The sequence below is a fragment of the Ursus maritimus genome (assembly GCF_017311325.1).
Source record: "Ursus maritimus isolate PB19 chromosome X unlocalized genomic scaffold, ASM1731132v1 scaffold_X1, whole genome shotgun sequence".
Classification (NCBI taxonomy): domain Eukaryota; kingdom Metazoa; phylum Chordata; class Mammalia; order Carnivora; family Ursidae; genus Ursus; species Ursus maritimus.
This window is the reverse complement of record NW_024423319.1, coordinates 72,636,039-72,661,799: the sequence shown is the minus strand read 5'-3', so window position 1 is coordinate 72,661,799 and position 25,761 is coordinate 72,636,039. Positions and strand designations below refer to the sequence as shown.

The window sequence follows — 25,761 nt, the reverse complement described above, 5'->3', positions numbered from 1 at the left end:
GAATCATAAGCTTCTGGGGCAAAATTGGGAAATGCCAACCTTTTAAAAATCTATTCCAAATCAAAGTTAATTAAGAACTATATAAACAGTGACTGAAATCTTAGTACTATGGGAATTAGCTTTTACAAAAGGATTAACCCTGACATGCCATTATATTAGTGACCTAAGGAAAGGAGCTTACCACATTCATTTTGTAAAGTCTTTATTAAATGCCAAGTGCTACTAAGTATTATGGAAACATACGGAAATGTGTTGTCTCTGTCCTTAAGAAATTTACAGTGAAGAAAGGAGGTAAGAAACATAATTCATTACACATATACAAAGCGAAATGAAATAACTTCAGTAATAGAAATATGAAGTGTGTGTGTCCACAGAGCAAGAAATGATCCATTCTTAAAGGTAATATTTGAACTTATTCTTGGAGAACGATTGGGATTTAATGGTTAGAAAAGGAAGTAGAAGGCATTAAAAGCCGTAGGAACTGAATAAACAAAAGCCAGGTGTAGAAGAGAACATTGTTAGTTTTGGAGTTGTCTCTTATTCATGGTTTATATAGTGGGAGGTGAAGCTGAGAGTAGTGTGATTTATGATGTGCCCTTTCCAAACAATAAATCAGGCCAGCAGTATTTCCTTTGTCCAAGCTACTTCATCTCTCATTTGGACCACTGTAATAGCTTCTCAGCTATCCTCTCTGCTCCCACTTTTGCCCCTGTGTAAATCCAGTAACCACACAGCAGAGTATTATAAGTCAGATCATGTCAGTCCTCTTGTACTTCCTATTTACTTGGACTTAAAATAAAATTCAGAGTCATTACCATGACCTGCAAGGCCGTAGATTATCTGGTCCTTGGTTACCTCTGCCCCATCTCCCATCACTCTGCCTCTCAACTCACTATACTGTAGTCCTACTATATCAGTAATACTTAGTACTTTCCTACCTCTGGGCCTTTGTATTTGCCATTCCTTTTCTGTAGAACACTCTCTTCCTGGATATTCATATGGCTTGCTCCCCTACATCCTCTGTTCAATTGTCACTCCCCAACCTCAGTCTTTCCTAACCACACTCCTTCTAAAACAGCAACTTCCATCACTACCCCCATAACCTATATATTTTTTTACAACACTCATCTCTACTTGATATTATATTATATATTATTATTATATTATTACTGATATATTTTATTGATATTATATGTTATTATTACATACATTATATATTATATATGTTATTTCTCTCCCCAACTAGAATCTAAGTTCTATGTAGGCAGAAAAGTTGTCTGTCATGTTCATTCTTTATCTCTACCTCTTTATATTCGGCTGAGTACTAAGCTGTATATACATGTAGGAAACGACCAGAGGTTGGGTGGAGGGAACACTCAAAAGGATAAGAGGAGGGGCGCCTGGGTGGCACAGCGGTCGGGCGCCTGCCTTCGGCTCAGGCCGTGATCCCGGCGTTATGGGACCGAGCCCCACATCAGGCTCCTCCACTCTGAGCCTGCTTCTTCCTCTCCCCACACCCCTGTGTTCCCTCTCTCGCTGGCTGTCTCTATCTCTGTCAAATAAATAAATAAAATCTTTAAAAAAAAAAAAAAGAAATTCTATCATTAGAGAGAGTCATTCATTTGAGTATTAGAGTATTTTGGTCTTTGAGAGCCCTCTATGCAAAAATCATTGAGAAAGCTCACAATTTAAGTCATTATCAGTTTGTACTTTGGGAAAGGAACATTTAGAAAAAATAATAAAGATTCAACTTGGGATATAGGTATAGGGCACAGAAGGGCAGGTTAGGTGTCCAGGAAAAGAAAAAGGAGTTGTAAGGGGAAGTAGGGATTATACCAAAGATGACTGCCTATGATTATAAGACACTCCAAACACAAGGAAGATCACAGATTCTTAATCAGTCTTTCCAGATCCTTTTTTAGGGTCTTCCATTGAAGAACTTAACTTTTAGATGTCGCTAAGAGTATCCTTGCAACTATACTCTACATAAAATGTCATCAAATGTTAAGGCTAGAAGTAATCTTAGTGATTAGATTTCTTAAAGCTATTTATTTTGTAATATGAGTAAATTTTTTATTTCAAAATCATGAAGATGGAAAAAAAGCCTTTAAGTTATTTTTTGAGGCATTGCAAATTTCACTTACCTCCAGTGCTGTAATTCTGACCTTGGTATGAAGTATTCGTCAAATATCATCATTGAATGTCTTAGTGGTTACGTCAGAATAAACCTCCTGAGAGCTTTAGAACAAAACCCAGTGTGAATCCTCTACCAACACAAAGGTAGTCTGCTGACAGGATCGGATTATCTATACTTTTAAATATATTTATATATTATGGTATCCTCAGCCAGAACTGTAAGGGTCATTCTAATTTATCCAAACGCAGTAGATAAAAGCTATAATTTATCAAAGCTCATGTTGGAATTATCTGTTCACTTGCACACACCAAAACTAGGATTAAATGCTTAGTCCTGCATCAGACATTCTTTGCTTGGTCCATTCAATGGCTTAGTAACTAGCAGTCAGTCATCAGTTGCTTTTGGCTCAGAGGTTAGCTCTCAATGGGTAAGAAATTCTCAGAGATGATAGTTTTGAGATCAGCCAAGAGAAAAAGCAATTGATGCTAATCCTCAGGCACATGAACAAAATGACAACACTTGAGTGGATTTTCTAGTGTACATTTTGGGTCAGGTCTTAGGCCACAGAATCAAAAGAACCTGAATTTACGATTATTTCTCCAAAGGAAATTAAACAATTATCTGCAGCTACCCAAGTATTTCTGATAGAAATTGGTCCTGAAAATCTTCAATTTTGGCCAGCATTCCATTTGAATTACGTCTCATAGGCAGCATAAGCTTACCCTAATAATACAAAGGAAAGCCTTAATGGCAATGAGTAGGGATTTTTATTACAGAGCTTTGGAGTCACTAAAGAAATGTAGCAGGGGTCACAAGTTCAGGAGACACATTTGTTACAGTTCCCAGATATTTATGGTGACCTATACTATTCCTTCTCTCAGCTTCTGGCTCAAATCTAGGGAAATAATAACAAATGAAACCCAAGGAAAGTGGAAGGAAGGACATAACAAAGAAAAGAGAGGAAATCAATGAAATAGAAAGCACACATACAAGAGAAAATCAAAAGCCAAAAGTTGATTCTTTGTTAAGATTGCTATAATTGAATGCCAAGCTAGATGGAGCAATAAATAAAAAGAAAGGACACAAATTACTGATATCAGTAATTCAAAAGTAGACATCACTACAAATCTTTCTGGAAATCTAAATTTAATCTGAAAAGACAAAAGGACACTGTGAATAACTTCATGCCAACAAATTTGACAATCTTGACAAAATTGCCAAGTTATTTGAAAAAGTACACCTATGACAGTTGGCCCAAAGAGAATCTGAATAGTCCTATTTAGCATATTTTAACAGTGCTATACCTGTTAAAGAAATTTAATCCTAAATACCTTCTCACAAAGAAAATGGCTTCACTGATATGAATTCTTCAAATGTATAAGGAAGAAATAATAGCAATCCTATAAAAATATCTCTTATAGAAAATAGAGAAAGAGGTAGCACATTGATTTTATGAGACCAGCATGACTCTCATGACAAAATCTGACAAAGGCATTTCAAGGAAAGAAAAAAAATTAGGGGCGCCTGGGTGGCTCAGTCAGTTAAGCATCTACCTTTAGCTCAGGTCATGATCCTGGGATCCTGGGGTCAAGCCCTGCTTCTCCCTCTCCCTGCTCATGCTCTCTGTTGCTGTCTCTGTCTCTCTCTCTCTCAAATGAGTGAATAGAGTCTTTAAAAAAAAAGTATAGGTCAAAATATTCAGTGATAGGTGCAAAAATCCTAAAATTTTAGAAAATTGAATCCAGTAATACATAAAAAAGATAATGTATCATAACCAGGAAGGGTTTATCCCAATAATTCAACAATTAAAAAACACACACCCAAAATGGTTTTCTGTATCTCAGTTTTATTTTAAAGTTTTAAAAATAAATGAATTTGTGGATGCCTGGGTGGTGCAGTCAGTTAAGTGTCCAACTCTTGGTTTTGGCTTGGGTTGTGATCTCAGGTCATGAGAGCAAGCCCTGCATTGGGCTCTGAGCTCAGCATGGAGTCTGCTTGAGATCCTCTCTCCCTTCTCCCTAGGCTTCTCCCCCCACCAAAAAAAAAAGAATAAATATTTAAAAAAATAAAAATAGGGGTGCCTGGGTGGCTCAGTCGGTTAAGCGGCTGTCTTCGGCTCAGGTCAGGATCCCAGAGTCCTGGGATCGAGTCCCACACTGGGTTCCCTGCTCAGCAAGGAGCCTGCTTCTCCCTCTGCCTGCAGCTCCCTCTGCTTGTGTGCACTCAGTCTCTCCCTCTCTCTGGCAAATAAATAAATAAAAATATTTAAAAAAATAAAAATAAATAAATTAATTTGGCATGGTTGCTGGGTCAATACACAAAAAGTAATTGTATTTCTCTGTACTAGCAAGAAATAACTGGAAAAATGAACTTCGAAGATGCCGTTTTTAACAGCATCAAAACTCATCAAATGTTTAGTAATCTAGTGAAAGATACAGAAGACTTCTACACTGAAAACTACAAAACACTGAAACATTGCTGAAAGAAAACTTTAAAGGCCTAAATAAATGAAGATATATACCATATTCATGGATTGGAAAACTCAATTTTGTTAAAATGTCAATTTTCCCGATTTAACCTATACACTCAAGACAATCCCAATCAAAATCCCAGCTGATTTACTTGTGGAAGTTGACAGGATGATATTAAGATTTCTATAGAGACAAAAGGACAATTTTGAAAAAGAATAGAGTCTGAGAACATATACCACAGAATAGAGTCCAAAATAGTGTCCAGAAATAGACTCAAACATGATCATTTTATGAGAAAGGTGCCAGTGCTATTCAGTAGGGAAAAATTATTTTAACAATAAATGGTGCTGGAACAATTAGATATCCATATGAGAAAAAACATGAACCTTGACCCTCCCTCCCACCATACAGAAACATTGCTTTGAGATGGATCATAGTGAAAGGTACAACAATAAGATTTCTAAAAAGAAACATAGGAGAATATCTTCATGACCCTGGAGACATAAAAAAATTACGTATAAAAACTATAAAAGAAAATATTGGTAAAGTGGACTTCATTATAACTGAGAGCTTCAGTTTGTCAAAAGATACAAAGTAGGAAAAAGACAAGCCATAGACAGGAAGAAGATGTGTTAATACATAAGCCTGAGAAATTTCAGAGTATATAAAGAACTCAAAACTCAACGAGAAAAGACAACCCAATAAAAAATGGGCAAAAGAATTAAACAGGAACTTCACAAAAGAAGATATACAAATGATCGGGGGCGCCTGGGTAGCGCAGTCGTTAAGCATCTGCCTTCGGCTCAGGGCGTGATCCTGGCGTTTCGGGATCGAGTCCCACATCGGGCTCCTCCGCTGGGAGCCTGCTTCTTCCTTTCCCACTCCCCTGCTGTGTTCCCTCTCTCACTGGCTGTCTCTCTGTCACATAAATAATAAATAAAATCTTTAAAAAAAAAGAAGAAGAAGATATACAAATGATCAACAGGCAAAGGAAAAATGTTCAACATCATTACTCATCAGAGAGTGCCAGTTAACAGCACGATGAGGGATCACTGCACACTCACTGAATGGCTAAAATTAAGACACCAAGTGTTAGTAAGGATGGGAAGCAACTGGAGCTCTGATACATTGGTAGTGGAAATGTAAATTAGTACGACCACTTTGGAAGACCATTTGGCAGTATATGCTAAAACGAAACATGTTTGTTACAGCAATGACCCAGCAGTCCCTCTCCTAGATACATACTCAGGTCAATTGAGTGTATCTGCTTACCATAATATGTATGAGAATGTTCAAGACAGCTCTATTCATAAAACTCTAGTGTCATCAACAGGAGGATGGATTAAATAAATTGTGGTACATACATACAATGGAATGCTACAAAGCAAAAAATGAATACTGACTCAGAAAAATATGGATGAATATCACAGACATTATCTTGAACAAAGAAGTCAGGCATGAAGGAATATCACACAGGGTAAAACTTCATTTTGAAAAACAGCTTTATTGAGATATATAATTCACATGCCATACAATTCACGCATTAAAGTATATAATTCAGTGGATTTTAGCATATTCACAGATACATACAACCACCACCAACAATCAATTTTAGAACATTTCATCACTTCAAAAAGAAACCCCCATCACATTCCCTATCCCAGCATTCCCCCTAGGAGCCCTGTGCAACCATTAATCTACTTTGTGTCTCTCTAGATTTGCGTATTTTGGACATTTTATATAAATAGAATCATATAATATGTGGACTTTTTTGACTGATTTCTTTCACTTGATGTAACATGTTCAGGGTTTATCCATGTTGTGGCATGTATCAGAATCTCATTCCATCTTATGGTCAAATAATATTCCATTGTATGGATTTACCACATTTTAAAAATCCGTTCACCAGTTGTTTTCATCTTTGGCTATTATGAATAATGCTGCTGTAGACAATTGTGTATAAGTTTTTGTGTGGACATATGTTTTCATTTCTCTTGGGTAGACCTAGGTCATATGGTAACTGTATTTTAATCATTTGAGGAGCTGCAGGACTGTTTTCCAAAGTGGCTGCACCATTTTATATTGTTGTTAGTAGTATTCGAGGCTTCTGATTTCCCCACCTCCATGCCGATACTTGTATTATCTTTTTCTTTCTAGCCATTCTAGTGAGTACAGAGTGATGTCCCATTGCAGTTTTGATTTCCTGATCAATGACTTTCTGGACAACAAATGATGTTGAGCATCTTTTCATATGTTTATCAGCCATTTGTTTATCTTCTTTGGAGAAATGTGTGTTCAGACTCTTTGCCCAATTTTTAATTGGGTTATTTGTCTTTTTATTACTAAGTCATAAGTCCTTTACATATTTTAGTTACAAGTCCCTGATCAGATTTATGACTTGAAAATATTTTCTCCCATTCTGTGGGTTGTCTTTTCCCTTTCTTGATAGTGTCTTTTGAAGCACAAAGTTTTTTTAACTTTGATGAAGTACAATATATTTTCCTTTTGTTGCTCTTGCTTTTGGTATCATATGTAAGAATCAACTGCCGAATTCAGAGTTATGAATGTTTATTTCTATGATTTCTTCTGAGAAGTTTTATACTTTCAGCTCTTATATCTAGGTCTTTGATCCATTTTGAGTGAATTTTTGTATGTGGTATGAGGTAAGAGTCCAACTTCATTCTTTTCCATGTGGCTATCCAGTTGTTTCAGAACCATTTATTTTTTTAAAAAATAGTCTTTCCACATTGGTTGGTCTTTGCCTCCTTGTGGAAAATTAGTTGATCATAGACACATCATTTTATTTCTGGATTGTCAGTTCTATCATATTGATAGGATGTCCATCCTTATGCCAGTACCATACTGTCTTAATTATCATTGCTTTGTAGTAAGTTTTGAAGTCAGGAAGTGTTAGTCCTCCAAATTTGTTCTTTTTTCAAGATCATTTTAGCTATTCTGGGTTCCTTGAATTTCCATATGAATTTTAGGATCAGCCTGACAATTTCTGGAAAAAGAAAAAAGCCAGCTGGGATTCTGATAGGGATTGTGTTGAATCTGTAGATCATTTTTGGGAGTATTGCCATCTTAACAAAGTTAAGTCTTTTAATCTATGAACATGGAATATTTTTCCATTTATTTGCATCTTTAATTTCTTTCAGTGATGTTTTATAATTTTCATTGTACATGTCCTGCACATCTTTTAATTTATTCCTAAGTATTTTATTGTCATAACTGTGATACCAAAACCCAAAGATATCACAAATAACGAAAACTGCAGACAATCTGTCAGGACTATAAACTCAAGAATTCCCAACAGAATACTAGTAAACTGAATTCAACAACACAGAAAATAAAAGGAATTGAAAAAGGTACACTATACAAACACTAAGAAAAAGAAGGTTGGAATGGCTATATTAATATCAAGCAAAAAACTGTTTAGAACAAGGAACATTACTCAGGATAAAGAGGAACATAATGAAAAAGTGATAAATTAAACATGACAACATAACTATCCTAAATATGTAATGTACTTAACAACAGAGCTTCAAAATACCTGAGGCAAAAACTGATATAAATGAAAGGTGGAATTGACAAATCCATAACTACAGTTGGACACTTCAATACCCATCTCTCAGTAATCAATAGAATAAGTCAACAGATACTCAATAAGGATGTGGAAGACATGAACAACACTCTCAACCAACTTGATCTAATTGACATTTATAGAATACTCTATCCTAATAGCAGAATACACATTTCTGTTTTCAAATGCACACTGAACATTCATCATGATAGGCCACATTTTGAACCATAAAACAAACTTCAAAAAAATGTAAAAATATTGAAATCATACCACGTACTTTCTCTGACCATAATGGAATTAAATTATAAAACTATAGTACAGAGCCATCTGTAAAATCTCCAAATATTTGGATATTAAACAACACACTTTTCAACAATCTAATGGGTCCAAGAGCAAGTCACAAAAGGAAATCAGGAATAGTTTGAGTGGAATGAAAATGAAAACACACATATAAAAATTGAGAGGATACAACTAAAGCAGTGTTCAGACAAAAATTTATTGAATTAGATAAAGATCTCAAATAATCCAAGCCTTCACATTAAGAAACTAGAAAAAATTAGCAAATTAAACCCAGTCAAGCAGAACAAAAGAAATAAGAGCCGAAATCAATATAATTTAAAACAGGGGTGCCTGGCTGGCTCAGTTGCTCAGTGTGCAACTCTTTATCTTGGGGTTGTGAGTTTGAGCCCCACATTGGGTGTAGAGGTACTTAAAAATAAATTAAAAACAAAATAAATTAAAAATAATGAAATCAAAAGCTGTATTGTTATTGTTGTTTTGAGATCAGTGCAATTGAGAAGCCTCTATCCAGGCAGATAGACGCCAATTATCAATGTCAGGAATGAAAATAGAGACATCACTACAGATCCTGCAGACATTTAAAAAGATGATAAGGAACAATTATAATCGGCTTTATGCCTATGACTTTGACAACTTAGATGAGATGGACAAATTCCTTGAAAGTCACAAACTAACAAAGCTCCTTCAAGAAGAAGTAGATAATTTGAATAGTCCTATACCCATTGAGTTTGTAGTTTAAAATCTTGTAACAAAGAAAACGCCAGTAAGGAATTCTATCAAATATTTAAAGACATAATACCAGCTTTATACAGACCCTTCCAGAAAGAAGAGGGCATATGTCCCAGCTCATTTTATGAGATCATTTTTACCCTGATACCAATACCAGACAAAATATGAGAAAAGAAAGCTATGGACCAATATTCCTCATGAAAATAGCTGCAGAATTCCTCAACAAAATATTAGCAAGTTAAACTTAGCAAAATTTGAAAAGGATAAGAGACCATAATCAAGTGAGGTCTAGCCTAGGTTCAACATTATAGACTCAATTAATTTACCATATCAACAGATGAAGTGAAAAGATTGAACATCCATTTATGATTAAAAAAAACTCTGAGCAAATTAAGAATAGTAAGGAAGTTTCTCAACCTGATAAAGGGCATCTACAAAAATAAAACTACAGGTAATATCATATTTAATGATGAAAGACTGAATGCTTTCCCTCTAAGAGCAGGAACAAGTCAAGTATGTCTATTCTCACTCCTGTTCAACATAATCCTAAAAGTCCTAGTCAGTGCAATGAGCCAAACAAAAGAATGGAAAAAAGACATAGAGTGAAAAAGAAGAAATAAAACCACCCCTATTTGCAGATGAAATGATTGAATAGAAAATCCCAAAGAGGGGCGCCTGGGTGGCACAGCGGTTAAGCGTCTGCCTTCGGCTCAGGGCGTGATCCCGGCGTTATGGGATCGAGCCCCACATCAGGCTCCTCCGCTGGGAGCCTGCTTCTTCCTCTCCCACTCCCCCTGCTTGTGTTCCCTCTCTCGCTGGCTGTCTCTATCTCTATTGAATAAATAAATAAATAAAATCTTTAAAAAAAAAAAAGAAAATCCCAAAGAATCTACAGAAAAGTTACTGTAATTAATAAATGAGTTTAGCAAGTTATAGGATACAAGGCCAAATATTCAAAAATCGATTATATTTCTGTGTACTAGCAATGACATTCAAGAACAGGCAATAACAATCAATAGTGATAGAAATCAAAATAGTTGTTAACTCTGCTAAGGTGACTTGGAAAGGAGCACAAGTGTTGGATGTTTGTTCTATATTATGATCTGGGTAGTGGTTACAGTGGTTAATGGGTTTTATTCAGTTTATTGTATGTAGGTTATACCTCAGAACTTTTTTAAGGGTGCCTGGGTGGCTCAGTCGGTTAAGCATCTGCCTTCAGCTCAGGTCATGATCCCAGGGTACTGGGATCGAGCCCTGCATCAGGCTCCCTGTTCAGTGGGGAGTCTGTTTCTCCCTCTCCCTCTGCCGCTCCCCCCAGCTTGTGCTCTCTCTCACTTACTCTCTGTCTCTTAGATAAATAAATAAAATCTTAAAAAAAAACTTTTTAAAAAAGTTCAGTCTAACCAGGATGTTCAATGAAAACCATCTCACATTGTGTGGTATATGCCATCTGATACAAGTTTCTGCTCATGGTGATACCCAAGAAATATTGCTGACTAAATGAAATAATTTGGAAACTCTCTTTTACTTTGCTTAAAATAAAACCACAGTTAGTTTATACAGCGCTGTATCTTTTGGTTAACACAGTCATTAAAGTGAGGCAGATAAACATTGGATTTGGATTAGATAGTAGCAGGACTTTTTCAGGCTATTTAGGAACATCATGGCAATAATGTCAGGAAATGTAGGCAACGCTATTGAAGGCATTATAGGGTGCTCAAAGTGTTGGTGAATTTATAATGTGTTTAATGATTTAAAATGTAAAAATGTATCTCTTGATTTAAATTTATAATGTATTTAATGATTTAAAATGTAAAAATGTATCTAATGATTTAAAAAATGTAAAAAATCTATATACGGAAGCTAGGACAACCTTCACATCATAGATAGAATGAATTTTCCTCAACAGAAAAATCTCCCCAGAAGAGAGATTAGAGTAGAACAATAAAATATAATCACAGAGAATGTTGCATTTTTGCCTCCCTCTTAGGGGACTTCTCAAGTGATCCATGTGAGACACTGCTTCTGCTGTATGAGTTTGAAGTTAAAGCCAAAATGAATGATCCGTTACTTGACAGCTTCCTGGAATCAGTGTGGGAACTGCCTCATTTGGAAAGTAAAACATTTGAAACAATCGCATGTAAGTGCTATATTTATGTTTTGGGAAGACTGTTACCCATTTAGATTGTACTACTTTTTGTTCTTCTCTCTGTTCTTCATTCTTTACCTTCAGGTGGGATATAATGTTTCCTCCAAGCGCTTTGTTTCTCCTTCTCTAATGGCATTCATGAACTGTCATGTATTATAATCATTAATGCATCTGTCTTTTTCTTTATATTTCTTGTATCTGTTGTGCTTAGAAACCCAAGTAAAGTGTATTACTCATAATAGGTGTGCCTATTCTAGGTGTGGAATCGAATTGTATAACTACACAATAGGGGGAGCTTGAACTTCGGAAAGTTAGTTTTACTCAGCTAGGTAGAAATGACAGTCAACTGCTTCACTAACCAAAGGTGATGCAATCTTAGCAACTTATTAAAGTGTACAAAGAAGGGCGCCTGGCTGGCTTAGTCAGTAGAATGCGTGACTCTTGATCTTGGGCTTGTAGGTTCGAGCCCCACGTTGGGTATAGAGATTACTTAAAAATAAAATCTTTTTTAAAAAATAAAGTGTACAAGTAAATACTGGTAATATTTTTTAACCCAGTTACCACTCTCAAATTTCTGGCTGGGCTGTAAGTAAATAGTATTTGGGGTCCTGGAAACTGTATGGAGATATGCTGCAGGAAATGGCCTAATTATTTTCCCTTTTTTTCTCTCTTACCCTCCTTGGTAGCCCGTGTGTGGTTAATAAAGGTATTAGGTAGCCGCAAGTGCACAAAGGTCACCTTTACCTTTCCTTATCTCACAAGACAAAATTCCTAGAGACATGGAACAAGTGGTCCATACTTCACGGACATGTGATGGTGACCACTTCTTGTATAATGGATCTCCAATTACAGAGGCCTGGTAAATGCATTTGGAAGTTTTAGGGTTTTTTATCTCTGACACTCTCTCATGTCAAGGTTTTCCTGTTTTTAGTATCAGACCAAAAGAGTATATTGTAGTATAAATCCGTTTTTGATTATTGCCCTTTTACTGATCTGCTTTTTGTTTCCACCTTTGTGTGCCCCTCTTTGACTCTGGCTATAAGATTATTGCTTTACCTTTATGGCTCTGTGCAGGGTCACAGAAACAGTAGGTTCTGTACTGATGTTTGCTGAAGAGAAGATGACCCCGGTGACCCTACCATGTTACTCTGCCCAGAATCTATAAGCTGTCTCTGAAAGCCACCATGGACTCCTCATTTCATAAAATTCGTTTTTAGGTTTTTTTGTCTTTTGGTTTGTTTGTAATCTGTTGCAGGCAAGTTTCATTAGAGAGAGCAAGTTGCAGCCCGGGAAGAAAACTGATAGATAAGGTGCTCACAGCCTTTTTTCTTTCCTTCCTATAGCATTAGCAGTGGAAATGCCTGCACACTATCCTTCCATCGCTCTGAAAGCCTTGAAAAGGGCTTTATTGCTCTACAAAAAGAAAGAATCCATTGATGTTTTGAAATACAGGTTAGTAAATGTAACTTAACACTGAATCTAGGCTTTTTGATAGCCAAGAGAACTGTGGTCAGTGCCCCATAAGTCATCAGTCATACTCAGCTGGTCTGACTTAAAAGATGAACAGGGCACTGCTATAACTCCTGAACTAAAAAGCCCTCAAAACAGCTCCATATGTAGAGTTGTAGTATAGACCAAGAATTCATTAGCTATGTCAAGAAGTCTGGATTTCCCAAAAGAGGAAAAAAAAGGGGGCACAGTTGCTTCTTTGTGTGAGACTATATATATGATAAAATTACTAAGTACCTTTCAGAGATTAATATAACAGCCATCAATGTATCCACCACCCAGATTTAACTAATGTTAACATTTTGCGGTATTTGCCCCAGATGTTTTTTCTAAGCACTTTTCTTTAAGGACCAGTAAGTGGTGTGCATCATAATACAAAATATTATTTATTAGAGATTTTTGTTTTCTATGCCTAGACATGGGGGAAATGATGTTGTGTGATTTTTCTATGGAAAACTTTTTTACAGTCTTTCTTTTCTGAGACATGAGAGACAGTTCTCCTGGAATTATTCCCAGTTTAAATCCCAATTCCCTTGCCCATTTGGGGATGTAACTAGATGCTTTCAAGTGCCTATAGATTGAACCAGCTCATAAAATATAATAAACAGCTACAACTCCTTAGTGCAGGAAACTAAAAAAAGGTGAAAGACAACCATAGGCATAATAAAAAGAAGGATTGGTCAGCCCCTTTTATAGCTTCAAAAATCTGTCTTCTGAGGTTGGAGGCCAGATAAAAATGAGGGAAGAACAGAAGTGTTTTGAAGCTCGTAGTCTGGGATGAGATCCAGATTTTACTTATCTTAGCCTTGAAGCCAATGATTTATTTCCTTATGGGATGAGTTTTCTCTTTTTGATTTCAGCAAATGTATGCACAACTTGATTAACCTCTTAGTGCCAGATGGGGTGCCAAGTACAGAACTCTGTCCCCTGGAAGAAGTTTGGGGTTATTTTGAAGATGCTCTGAGCACTATTATCCATACCGTAAGTCAACCAGTGATATTAAGCTATTCTTTAAATTTAGAACTGTCTTCTGTGTTAGAAATTACATAGAAGAGTGCTTTCTGATGTGAGTTTTAGGGTAAATAAATTCATATTACAGTATACTTGCACACTATAAAATTTCCCTGGGTTTATGAAATGTAAATGGTTAAAAGTAGAAAATTTTATGCTATGGATTAAATGAAAATAGCAGTACCACCTGGAATTTTAAGTTATTTTGTGCTTTCAAAACCTGGTAGAATTGTTACTTCCCCTGTGATGATACTAACCCTTTGAAAAACCTTGTTGTTATTCCTTCCATTCCTCCAAGGCAAGTAATAGAGTAGAAAGAACACTGAGGGCCTGTATTTTTGTCCCTCCTCTGCTGATTTTTTTTCTTTTCAGCACCAGTTTATTCAGTGATTTTTTAAATTAGCTTTATTGCGGTGTAATTTACATACCATGAAATGCAGCCTTTGTATGCATACCATTTGGTGATTTTAGCAAATTTATAGAGTTAATGCGGCTGTCACCACGAACCAGTTTTAGAATATTTCCATTACCCCAAAGTTTCCTCTCACCTATTTGCAGTCAATCCCTGTTCCCACCTTAAGGCCCAGGCAACCACAGATCTGCTTTCTATCTCTGTCGATTTTCTCTTTCTGGATACTTTATATGAATGAAACCATGCGGCGTGTGATCTCTTGTGTCTGGCTTCTTTCAATTTAACATAATATTTTTGAGGCTCATCCGTGTAGCATATATCGGTATTTTAATCCCTCCTATATTATTATATTCTACTTAATGGATATATCACATTTTCTTTATCCACTCACTAGTTGGTATACATTTGAGATGGTTTTACTTTTTACCTATTATGAATAATACTGCTATGACATTTGTATACAAGTCTTTGTGTGGGCATATGTTTTCAGTTCCCTTGAATATATGCATTTCTGGGTCATATGGTAACTTTATGTTTAGCTTTCTGAGGAGCTACAATCTGTTTTTCCAAAGTGGTTGCACTATTTTACATCCCTACCAGTGGTGTATGAGGGTTCTAATTTTTCCACATCCTCATCGACACTTACTATTATTGTCTATCTTTTTCGTTATAGTCATTTTAGTATTTAGTGGTAGCTCATTGTGGTTTTGATTTGTATTCTCTTGATGGCTAATGGTGTTGATAATTTTTTTATGTGTTTATTGACCATTTGTATGCCTTCTTTGGGAAAATGTCTGTTCGATTATTTTCCCATTTTAAAAATTGGGTTCTTGTTGAGTTGTAAGATTTATTTATATATTCTAGGTATGAATCATTTATCAGATATACAGTTTGTAAATATTTTCTCCCAATCTCTGGCTTGTCTTTTCATTTTCTTAATGACATAACTTGAAAAGCAAAAGTTCTAAGTTTTGATGAAGTCTAATTTACCAATTTTTTCTTTCGTGGTTCTTGTTTTGGTCATGATAAGAAATCTTTGCCTGTCTCAGATTTAGAAAGATTTTCTCCAGTGTTTTCTTGTAGAAGTTTTTATACTTTTATCTCTTACATATAGGTTTATGATCCATTTTTAATTGTCTTATTTATGGTGTAAGGTAGAGTCTCTTATTTGTTTGATTTTCCACATGGATATCCCTCCTGTGCTATTTGACTTCGGTTTTCTCATTTGTAAAATGGAAATAATACCTGTTCTGACTCCCACACCAAGGTTTTAAGGATCAATTAAAATAATAATATGTGTTGTAAACTTTAACAGCTTGTGCACATGTAAGGCGGTATTGTTATTATAAGGGAGCTATAAAATATTAAGGTTAAATGACTTGCTTAAAGTCTCACGGAAAGTCATTACTTGAGTCCATGTTAATAACTGAGGATCCTGACTCTGCTTTGGGCTCAGTTGCCTCTTCATATAAAAATCTGTGCAAACCACAGCAGATGGTGGAATAGTTTAGCAGGGTGACAACCTGGTACAAACCAGCATCAACTTCAAAAACCTAGAATTCTCCTGGAGCTATGTAATTATGACCTGTGTGAATTTAAGTTTTAAAAAAACGTTAGCATTGAACATTTTGGGTATATACTTTTTTTACTTTCTTTTGAGAAGAAGAGAAAATTCTATTTCTAAGCCATGAGCCTCCTCTGGACCTTCAGATGTGTTTGCCATAGTAACTAATAGAAACTAAAATTAGGGGCGCCTGGGTGGCACAGCGGTTGGGCATCTGCCTTCAGCTCAGGGCGTGGTCCTGGCGTTGTGGGATCGAGCCCCACATCAGGCTCCTCCGCTGTGGGCCTGCTTCTTCCTCTCCCACTCCCCCTGCTTGTGTTCCCTCTCTCGCTGGCTGTCTCTATCTCTGTCGAATAAATAAACTCTTTAAAAAAAAAAAGAAACTAAAATTAAATTGTACTGTAAATCCAAATTGATCCATTTCCATAGTCTCTATATAGGGCCTAAACTACTCTGAGCAATTTTCATTGCCACTTTTATTCTGTCTATTACTGTTCCATCTCCCTGGCTCTTGGGTTTCCTACTAGTGAGCTCAGTGTTTTTCTAATTTTTTGACAAGTCTCACATCCATTATTGCTCATCCCCTGAAACCTGGTGGGATAGTTCACTTTCTTATGCAGAGATTAATTTAATAATCCTGTTGGCTTCTTATATAATACATGTTGCTTTTTCCTGTTTGATTGAATGTGTTAGGGATCTCCTTTGTTTTAAATGCTTGGGAGAAAATTCTGCCCTCATTTGACTTTTGTAATGACCAGTCTCTCATTCATTATTTATTGAGCAGATAACCTTTATCGAGTGCCTTCATACTGTGGCAAAATGGCTGTTGCACAAATATGAAACCGCGTGTCCCACGGCATCACGCTTTACATTTTACAAAGCATTCTTACATACATTATTTCATACGATCCCTACCCCCACCCCCAGCAATTCTGTGAAATAGAGAGTGCTGTATTACTAACCTTGACAAATCCTTACAAATGAGGAGATTTTTAAGTTTCAGAAAAGTCATGTTACCCCGTCAGTGGTATAGTGGTGAGCATAGCTGCCTTCCAAAAAAGTTGTTACCAATTAGCCTAAGTTCATATAGGGCTAATGAATGAGAGTCAGAACTAGAACTCAGGTCATCTGACCTCACTTCCAGGGCTCTTCCCACCAGAACACACATCTTCTTTACCTGCTCTTGCTAGGATTCGGTTCGAAGGAGAGGCTCAACTTGGTATTCAGAAGCTACTGCCAGTGCAAAAGCAGGAAGGAAGACTTATATGCTTAAACAGGCAAGCCTATATATAGGTTCATATTCTAGATTATTTGTAAGAGAAAATGGATTGCTCTGATTTTTCTTAATTAAAATTGTATTTTGAAATAACTGTAGATTCACATGCAGTTGTAAGAAATAATACAAGAGATCTTATATATGCTTTACCCAGTTTCCCCCAGTGGTAACATCTTATAAAATAATATCACAACCAGGATGTTGACATTATTACAGTCAAGACACAGAACTTTTCTATCACAAGGAAACCTCATGTTGCCCTTCCATAGTTCCCACCCACTTCTTTCCGGCCCCAGCCCCTCCTTAACCCCTGGCAACCACTAATCTATCATCAATTTCTATAATTTTGTCATTTCTGTAAGGTTCTATAAATTGAAACATACAGTGTCTAATTTTTGAGATTGGAATGATATAGTATATAACCTTTTGAGATTGGCTTTTTTTTCAGTCAGCAGAATTCCCTGGAGATTCATCAAGTTGCAGGTTGTTGCATGTATCAGTATGTCATCGTTTTTATTGCTAAGTAGTATTCCATGGTGTGGATGAACTGGTACCTGGGTTCACTTAACCAGTCACCTGTTGAAGGACATCTGAGTTGTTTCTAGTTTGAGGCTATGACAAATACAGCTGCTGTAAACATTTGTGTACAGGTTTTTGTGTGAACATGAGTCTTCATTTCTCTGGGATAGTACCTAAGAAGGCAGTTGCTGGCTCATATGGTAATTGCATGTTTAAATTTTTAAAGAAACTGCCAAACTGTTTTCCAGAGTGTCCGTAACATTTTACATTCGTGCCAGAAATATGTGAATAATGCAGAATCTCCACATCCTTGTCAGTATTTGGTGTTGTCACTATTGTTTTATTTTAGCCATTCTGATAGGTGTGTCACAGTATCTTATTGTGATTTTAATTTGCATTTCCCTAACAGGTAATGCTGCTGACCATCTTTTCATGTGCTTATTTGCTGTCTGTATATCCTCTCTGGTGAAACATCTGTTTGTGTCTTTTGTCCATTTTGTAATTGGATTGTTTGGCTTGTTTACTGTTCAGTTTTGAGAGTTCTTTATAGTGTAGATACTAGTCAGATGCGTGGTTTGAAAATATTTTCTCCCAGTGGCAGTTTGTCTCTCATCAGCTTACCAAGGTCTTTCACAGAACAAAAGTTTTTAATTTGTCCATTTCATCAACTTCATCTCACTGATCCTACTTTTGGTGTCAAGTCCATTGTAGAACTCCTTGCCTTCACTACATCCCAAAGATTTTCCCCTGTTCCCTTGGGGTTTTTTTAATCCCTTTTTTTTTTATAGCTTTCTGTTTTACATTTAAGTTTATGATACATTTTAATTTTTGTACGAGGTATGAGATTTAGGTTACAGTTCGTTTTGCCTATGCATGTCTATTGTTCTAGCACCATTTTCTTGACAAGGCTGTCTTTCCTCCATTCAATTGCTTTTGTACTTTTGACAGAAATCAGTTGGGCATATTCATGTGAGTCTGTTGCTGGGTTCTCTGTTCTGTTCTCTATGTGTCTATCCCTCTGCCAATATCACACAGTCCTGATTACTGTAACTATATAAGTCTTAAAATCAGGTAGAGTGATTCCACCCACTTTATTCTTTTGCAAAATTATTTTAGATGTTCTAATTCCTTTGCCTTTACATATTTATTTTAGAATAATCTTGTCTATGTGTACAAATATTTTGGGGGGATTTTGATAGCAATTGGTGGTGAACAGTATTCGTTTCCTAGGACTGCCAGAACAAATTACGACAAACTGCTTATAACAGAAACTTTTTCTCTCACAGCTCTGGAAGCTAGAAATCTGAAATCAAGGCGTCGGCAAGGCCGCACTCTCTGTGAAGTCTCTAGGCAGGGGATCCTTCCTTGTCTCTTCCTAGCTTCTTGTGGTTGCCGACAACGTTTGGCATTCCTTGGCTTATAGATTCATCACTGCCGTTTCTGTCTCTGTCATCACATGGAATTCTTCTTATGTGTCTCTCGTTTTTCTTCTCTCTTGTTATCAGGACACCAGCCCATTATTGGGTTAAGGGTCCGTCCTACTCCAGTGTGATCTTATTTTAACATAATTACATCTGCAATGACCCTGTTTCCAAATCTGGTCACATGCTGAGGTTCCGGGAAGAACATGAATTTTGAGGGACACTATCCAACCCAGTGCAGTATATATCAAGAATTGACATCTTTAGTTATATCTCAATTGAAAAAGAATTGACATCTTTATTATATTGAATCTTCCAATCCATGAACAGAGTTATGTGTCTTTATTTAGATTTATTTATTTTCTCTTTATTATCTCTTTCATTAGCATTATGTACTTTTCAACATACAAATCCTGTACAGGTTTTGTTAGATTTATACCTAAGTATTTCACTTTTTTTTTTGAGTGATTGTAAATGATGTCCATGTGTTAATTTCTAATATAGTCGACTCTTGAACAACATAGGAGTTAGGGGTGCCAGCCATCACACAGTCAAAAATCTATGTATAACTTTTGACTCCTCAAAAACTTAACTATTAATAGCCTACTGTTGATGGGAAGGCTTACCAATAACATAGTCAGTTAACACATATTTTATATGTTATATGTATTATACACTGTATTCTTACAATAAAGGGAGCTAGAGAAACAAAAATGTTATTAACAGAATCATAAGGAAGAGAAAACACATTTATAATATTGTACTGAATATATCCAAAAAAATCTGTATAAGTGGACCTGCACAGTTCAAACCCATGTTGTTCAAGAGTCAACTGTATAAAGAAATACAGTAGGTTTTATGTGTTTGTCTTGAATCCTGCAACCTTGCTGACCATATTCATTTTTGGAGTTTTGGGGGGAAAGATTCCTTAGGATTTCCTATGTAAACAATTGTGTTATCTGCAAATAGGGACAGGTTTTTTTTATTGTTGTTGATTTGTTGTTTGTTTTGTTTTAGGGTCTGTCTCTTCTTTTTTTATTGAAGTATAATTAACAGTGTTATATTCGTTTCAGGTGTACACTATAACAATTCATTAATTCTATGCATTACTCAGTGCTCATCAAGATAAATGTACTCTTAATCCCCCTTCTCAAATAGGGGCAGTTTTATTTCTTCTTTTCCACTATATATGCCTTCTCTTTCCTTTTCTTGCCTTATTGTACCGGTTAGAACTTTCAGCACTATGTTAAGAGTGGTGAGAGTGGGTATTCTTGCCTTGTTCACTATCGGGGGAAAGCATTCAGTCTTTCACCATTAAGTATAATGTTAGCTGTAGGTTTTTGTAGATCTCTTTATCAAGTTGAAGAAGCTCCCTAACCCCATTTTTCCCCCTTGATTCTATCATGAATGAGTGTTGAATTTTGTCACATGCTTTTCCTGCATCAATTGGTATAATCATATGACTTTTCTTCTGTGTAATATAGTGAATTACATTGACCGATTTTAAATGTTGAACCAGCCTTGCATCCTTGGAATAAACCCCACATGGTCATGGTGTATAATTCTTTTTATATGTTGGTTAATTCTATTTGCTAGTGTTTTTGTTAAAGATTTTTCATCTATATTCATGAGAGATACTGGCCTGTAGTTTCCTTTTTGTATACTGTCTTTGCCTGCTTTTGGTATCAGGGTAATACTAACTTATAAAATGAATTGGGATATATTCCCTTCTCTTCCATATTTTTGGAAAAGATTGTCTAGATTTTATGTTAATACTTTTCTGAATGTTTGATAGAATTCTCCAGTGAAACTATCTGGCCTGGATATTTTTCTCAAATGTTGTAAAATTACAAATTCACTTTCCTAAATAGTTATAGAGCTGTTCAAATTATCTGTGTTCTCTTGGGTGAGTTGTGGTCAGTTGTGTTTTTCAATGAAGTGACCCATTTCATCTAAGTTGTCAAATTTTTGTATATAGAGTTTTTTATATTATTCCCTTATTCTTTTGATGTGTGCAGGGTCTATTAGTGATATCCACTATTTCATTACTGATATTGATCATTTGTCTTCCTTTGTTTTCTGTGTCATTCTTGCTAGAAATTAGTAAATTTATCCATCTTCTCAAAGAACCAGCTCCTCCATTGATTTTCTCTGTTGTCTTTGTGTTTCCAGTCTTGTTGATTTCTGCTCTAATCTTTATTATTTACTTTGTTCTGCTTTACATTTAGTTTGCTCTTTTTCTTGGCTCCTGAGATGGGAACTTAGATTATTAATTTGAGACTTTTTCTCCTTTTCTAATGTATGCATTTTAGGGCTGTAAATTTCCCTGTCAGTGCTGCTTTATCTGTGCCTACAAATTTTGCTATGTTGTATTTTCACTTTCAGTTATCTCATTGTATTATTTTATTTATCTCAAGACTTCCTCTTCGACTCATGAATTACTTAGAAGTGTGTTGTCTAGTTTCTGATTGTTTACAGATTTTCCTATTATCGTTCTGTTATTGGATTCTAGTATTATTCCATTGTGGTCAGAGAACACAGCTTGTATGATTTCAGTTATTTAAATTTTTTGTGATTTATTTTATGGACTAGGATATGATCTATCTTAGTATATATTCCACAGACACTTTGAAAAGAATTGTATCCTGTTCTCATTAGGAGGATTGTTCCATAATTGTTGATTAGATCCCACTGGTTGATGGTGTTGCCAAGTTCTTATATATCTTTGCTGATTTTCAGGCTAGTTGTTCTGTTACTGTTTGAGCAGGCCTGTTGAAGTCTCCAACTGTAACCGGAATTACTTAGCTCTCCTTTCACTCCTCTTGGTTTATCCTTCACATATTTTGTGACTCTGTTGTTGGAATCATGCACATTTATGATTGCTATGTCTTCTTTGTAGAATGACCTTTTTATTAGCATATATCATCTTTCTGTTTATCTGGTGATTTTCTTTGCTCTCGAGTCTACAATCACTAATATTAATTTGCCACTCCTGCTATCTTTTGATTAATGTTTACATGATATACCTGTTTCCATCTTTTGCCTTTCATCCTGCCTATAATTATATATTTGAAGTGAATTTCTTGTAGACAGCATATAGACAGCACATTTTTTAGTCCACTTTGCTGATGTGTCTTTTAATCAGTATATTTAGATCGCTAATCTGTTTGAGAGTAAGTCTGCCACTTCATTTTTTTGTTTTGCTCTGTTTTTCATTTCTTTTTTCCCTTTCCTGCCTTCCTGTGGATTACTTGAACATTTTTTAGAATTCCATTTTCCTTCATCTGTAGTGTTATTAACTGTATTTCTTTGTATAGCTTTTTTTTTTAGTGGTTGCTTTAGCTATTACAGAATGCAGGGGTGTGTGTGTGTGTGTGTGTGTGTGTGTGTGTGTGTGTGTAAAACTTATTACCGTCTACTGCTGTCATCATGTTACCAGTTCAAATGAAGTATGGAAACCTTACCTCTTGGGGCGCCTGGGTGGCTCAGTTGGTTAAGCATCTGCCTTTAGCTCAGGTCATGATCCTGATCAGGATCCTGGGATCGAGCCCTGTGTCGGGCTCCCTGCTGAGTGGGGACTCTGCTTCTCCCTCTGCCCTCCCTGCTGTTCGTGCATGCTCTTTCTCATGCTGTCTGTCTCTCTCTTTCTCAAATAAATAAATAAAATCTTTAAATAGAAACCTTACTTCTCTTTACCTTCCCCCACTTATAATTGTCCTAAATTTTCCTGTATATACATTTAGAACACAGCAGTGTTACAATTTTCACTTCAACCTTCAACCATAATTTAGAAGGAAAGCTTACTGTATTTACCTATATATAAAAGTACAGGTTTACCATTTTCTTTTTTCCTTGTTGATGTTGCAAGGTTCCTTTCTTATCATTTCTTTTCTGTTTGGAGAGCTTCCTTTAGCCATTTTTTTAAGTAGGCTCCATGCCCAACGTGGTGCTTGAACTCATGACCCTGAGATTGAGAGTCACATGCTCTACTTTAGCCATTTTTGTAGAGAAGATCTGTTGATGATAAATTCTCAGTTTCTCTTTATCTGATAATGTCTCTATCTCTCTGTCATTCCTAAAATATGTTTTTGTTGGTTATAGGATTCCAGGTTGATGATCCTTTTCTTTCAGTACTTCAAAAATATTGTGTCACTTCTCTCAGGTCTCCAGGGCTTCTGGTGAGAAATCAGCTCATGTTTAACTTGTTTTCTCCCTGTAAATAAAGTATTGTTTTTCTTTGGCTACCTTCAATATTTTTTTTTTGTCTTTAGTTTCAGAAGTTGGACTATGATACCTCTTGGGTGGATTTCTTTGAGTTTATATTGTTTGGGATCCACTCAGCTTTGTGAATCTGTAGGTTTATATCTTTTGCCAAATTTGGTAAGTTTTCACACATAATTTCTTCGAGTACTTTTCAGCCCCACCCTCTTTGTCCTGTCTTTCCAGGACTCTGATGACAGGAAGGTTAAAACCAGTCCCTGGTGGCTTTATTCTCTTATCATTTGTCTATTTCCCTCTGTTGTTCAGATTGAGTAATTTCTGTTGTTCTTTGAGATCACTGATCTTTCCTCTGCCTCCTCCGTTCTTCTGTTGGACCTATTCATGGAAGGTTTTTTTTTTCCTTTTTTAAAAATTTGTTAGTTGTTTATCAAGAGAAACTACTCCATAACCCAGTATTCATGTTTCATAGTTCAGGAACACAGATCAGTGAAAAACTTCAATGGAACTCAACCCAAAGAAATTCTTTACATTCCAAAATCACTTTGCACTCTGAAAGATACCACCTATCTTCATCTCCTCAAAATCTCTCATGGAATCATAATTTCTGTAGAAATCTGCATATACCTTCTTTCTTGGTTCCACCATAGTAAGCTTAAAGAAAGCTGCAAGCCCCAGAGATACAGCGAATGCCCTGACAATATGAAATCACAGACACTTGGCCAGAAGGCCTCACATCTGAGGTTTCGTCAAAGCACTGAAAGTCATGGCAGTTATTCTCCTCAACACCAACCCCCAAACCCAACGTCTTTCCTAACTGGTACTCATGGAGGTTTTTATTTCAGCTGCTATTGTGTTTCAGTTCTAAAATTTCCATATGTTGTTCTTTATATCTTCTGGTTTTTTTGCTGAGACTTTCTATTTTTTCCTTTGAAGTATGTATATTATGGAAGCATTTTTATGATGGTAACTTTATTTTTTAAGTGTTTATTTAAATCCCAGTTAGTTAACATACAATGTAATATTAGTTTCAGGTGTGCAGTATAGCAGTTTAGCACTTCAGTACAGCACCTGGTGCTCATCACAAGTGCCCTCCTTAATCCCCATTAGCTATGTAACCCTTCCCCTTACCCACCTCCCCTTGGTAATTAGCAGTTTGTTCTCTGTAGTTAAGAGTCTGTTTCCTGGTTTGCCTCTCTCTTTTTTCCCCCTTATGTTGATCTGTTTTATTTCTTAAATTCCACATATGAGTGAAATCATATGGTACTTGTCTTTCTCTGACTGATTTATTTCATTTAGCATAATACTCTCTAGTTCAATCCACATTGTTGCAAATGGCAAGATTTCATTCTTTTTGATGGCTGAGTAATATTCTATTGTGTGTGTGTAGTGTATATATGTATGTCTATATGTCTGTGTGTATATATATGTATCTATATATAGATATATTTGTATATATACATATATATACACACACATACCACCTCTTCTTTATCCATTCATCAGTCGACATTTGGGCTCTTTCCATAATTTGGCTATTATAGATAATGTAGCTATAGACATCAGTGTGCATGTATCCCTTCAAATTAGTATTTTGTATTCTTGTGGTAAATACCTAGTAGTACAATTGCTGGATCATAGGGTAGCTCTATTTTTAACTTTTTGAGGAAACTCCATACTGTTTTCCAGAGTGGCCGCACCAGTTTGCATTCCCACCAACAGTGCACAAAGGTTCCCCTTTCTCCACATCCTCACCAACACCTGTTGTTTCTTGCATTGTTGATTTTAGCCATTCTCACAGGTGTGAGGTGGTATCTCATTATAGTTTTGATTTATATTTCCCTGATGATGAGTGATGTTGAGCATCTTTTCATGTGTCTGTTGCCCATCCGTATGTCTTTGGAAAAATGTCTCTTCCTGTCTTCCTGTCTTCTCATTTTTTAATTGGATTATTTGTGCTTTGGGTGTTGGATTTTACAAGTTCTTTATATATTTTGGATACTGTTTACCAGATATGTCATATGCAAATATCTTCTCCCATTCCATAGGTTGCCTTTTAATTTTGTTGATTGCTTCCTTCACTGTGCTATGATGATTACTTTAAAATCTTTGTCAGGTGTTGTAACATTTCTGTCGTCTTGGTGTCGGCATTGATTGATTGTCTTTTTCATTCAGTTTGAGTTCTTCCTAGTTCTTGGTATAATGAGTAATTTCTTATTGAAACCTGGACATTTTCATATTATGTTTATGAGACTCTGAATCTCATTAGAACCTTCCGTTTTAGCTGGATTTCCCCGACACTGCTATGCCAGGGAAGAGAGTTTGACCTTATTACTTCCAGGTGGAAGTAGATGCTCAGGTTCCCCACTTGGCCTCCACTGATACTCAGGGGGGGAAGGTTCCTTGTTACTGCTGGGGGGAGATGGTGCCCCAGATGGTCTCCACTAACACCATGGTGGGGG

The 25,761-nt window shown here is 36.1% G+C and overlaps 1 protein-coding gene across 1 annotated transcript in view; it reads left to right on the top strand.

Moving 5' to 3' along the window:
* Positions 1 to 25,761, top strand: part of TEX11 (testis expressed 11) — a 265,144-nt gene that overhangs the window by 226,037 nt on the left and 13,346 nt on the right. Inside the window, exons 24-26 of the mRNA XM_008712288.2 lie at positions 11,211 to 11,360; positions 12,713 to 12,821; positions 13,739 to 13,859. Coding sequence (XP_008710510.2) covers positions 11,211 to 11,360; positions 12,713 to 12,821; positions 13,739 to 13,859 — 380 coding nt within the window. The remainder of the gene's footprint in view (positions 1 to 11,210; positions 11,361 to 12,712; positions 12,822 to 13,738; positions 13,860 to 25,761) is intronic.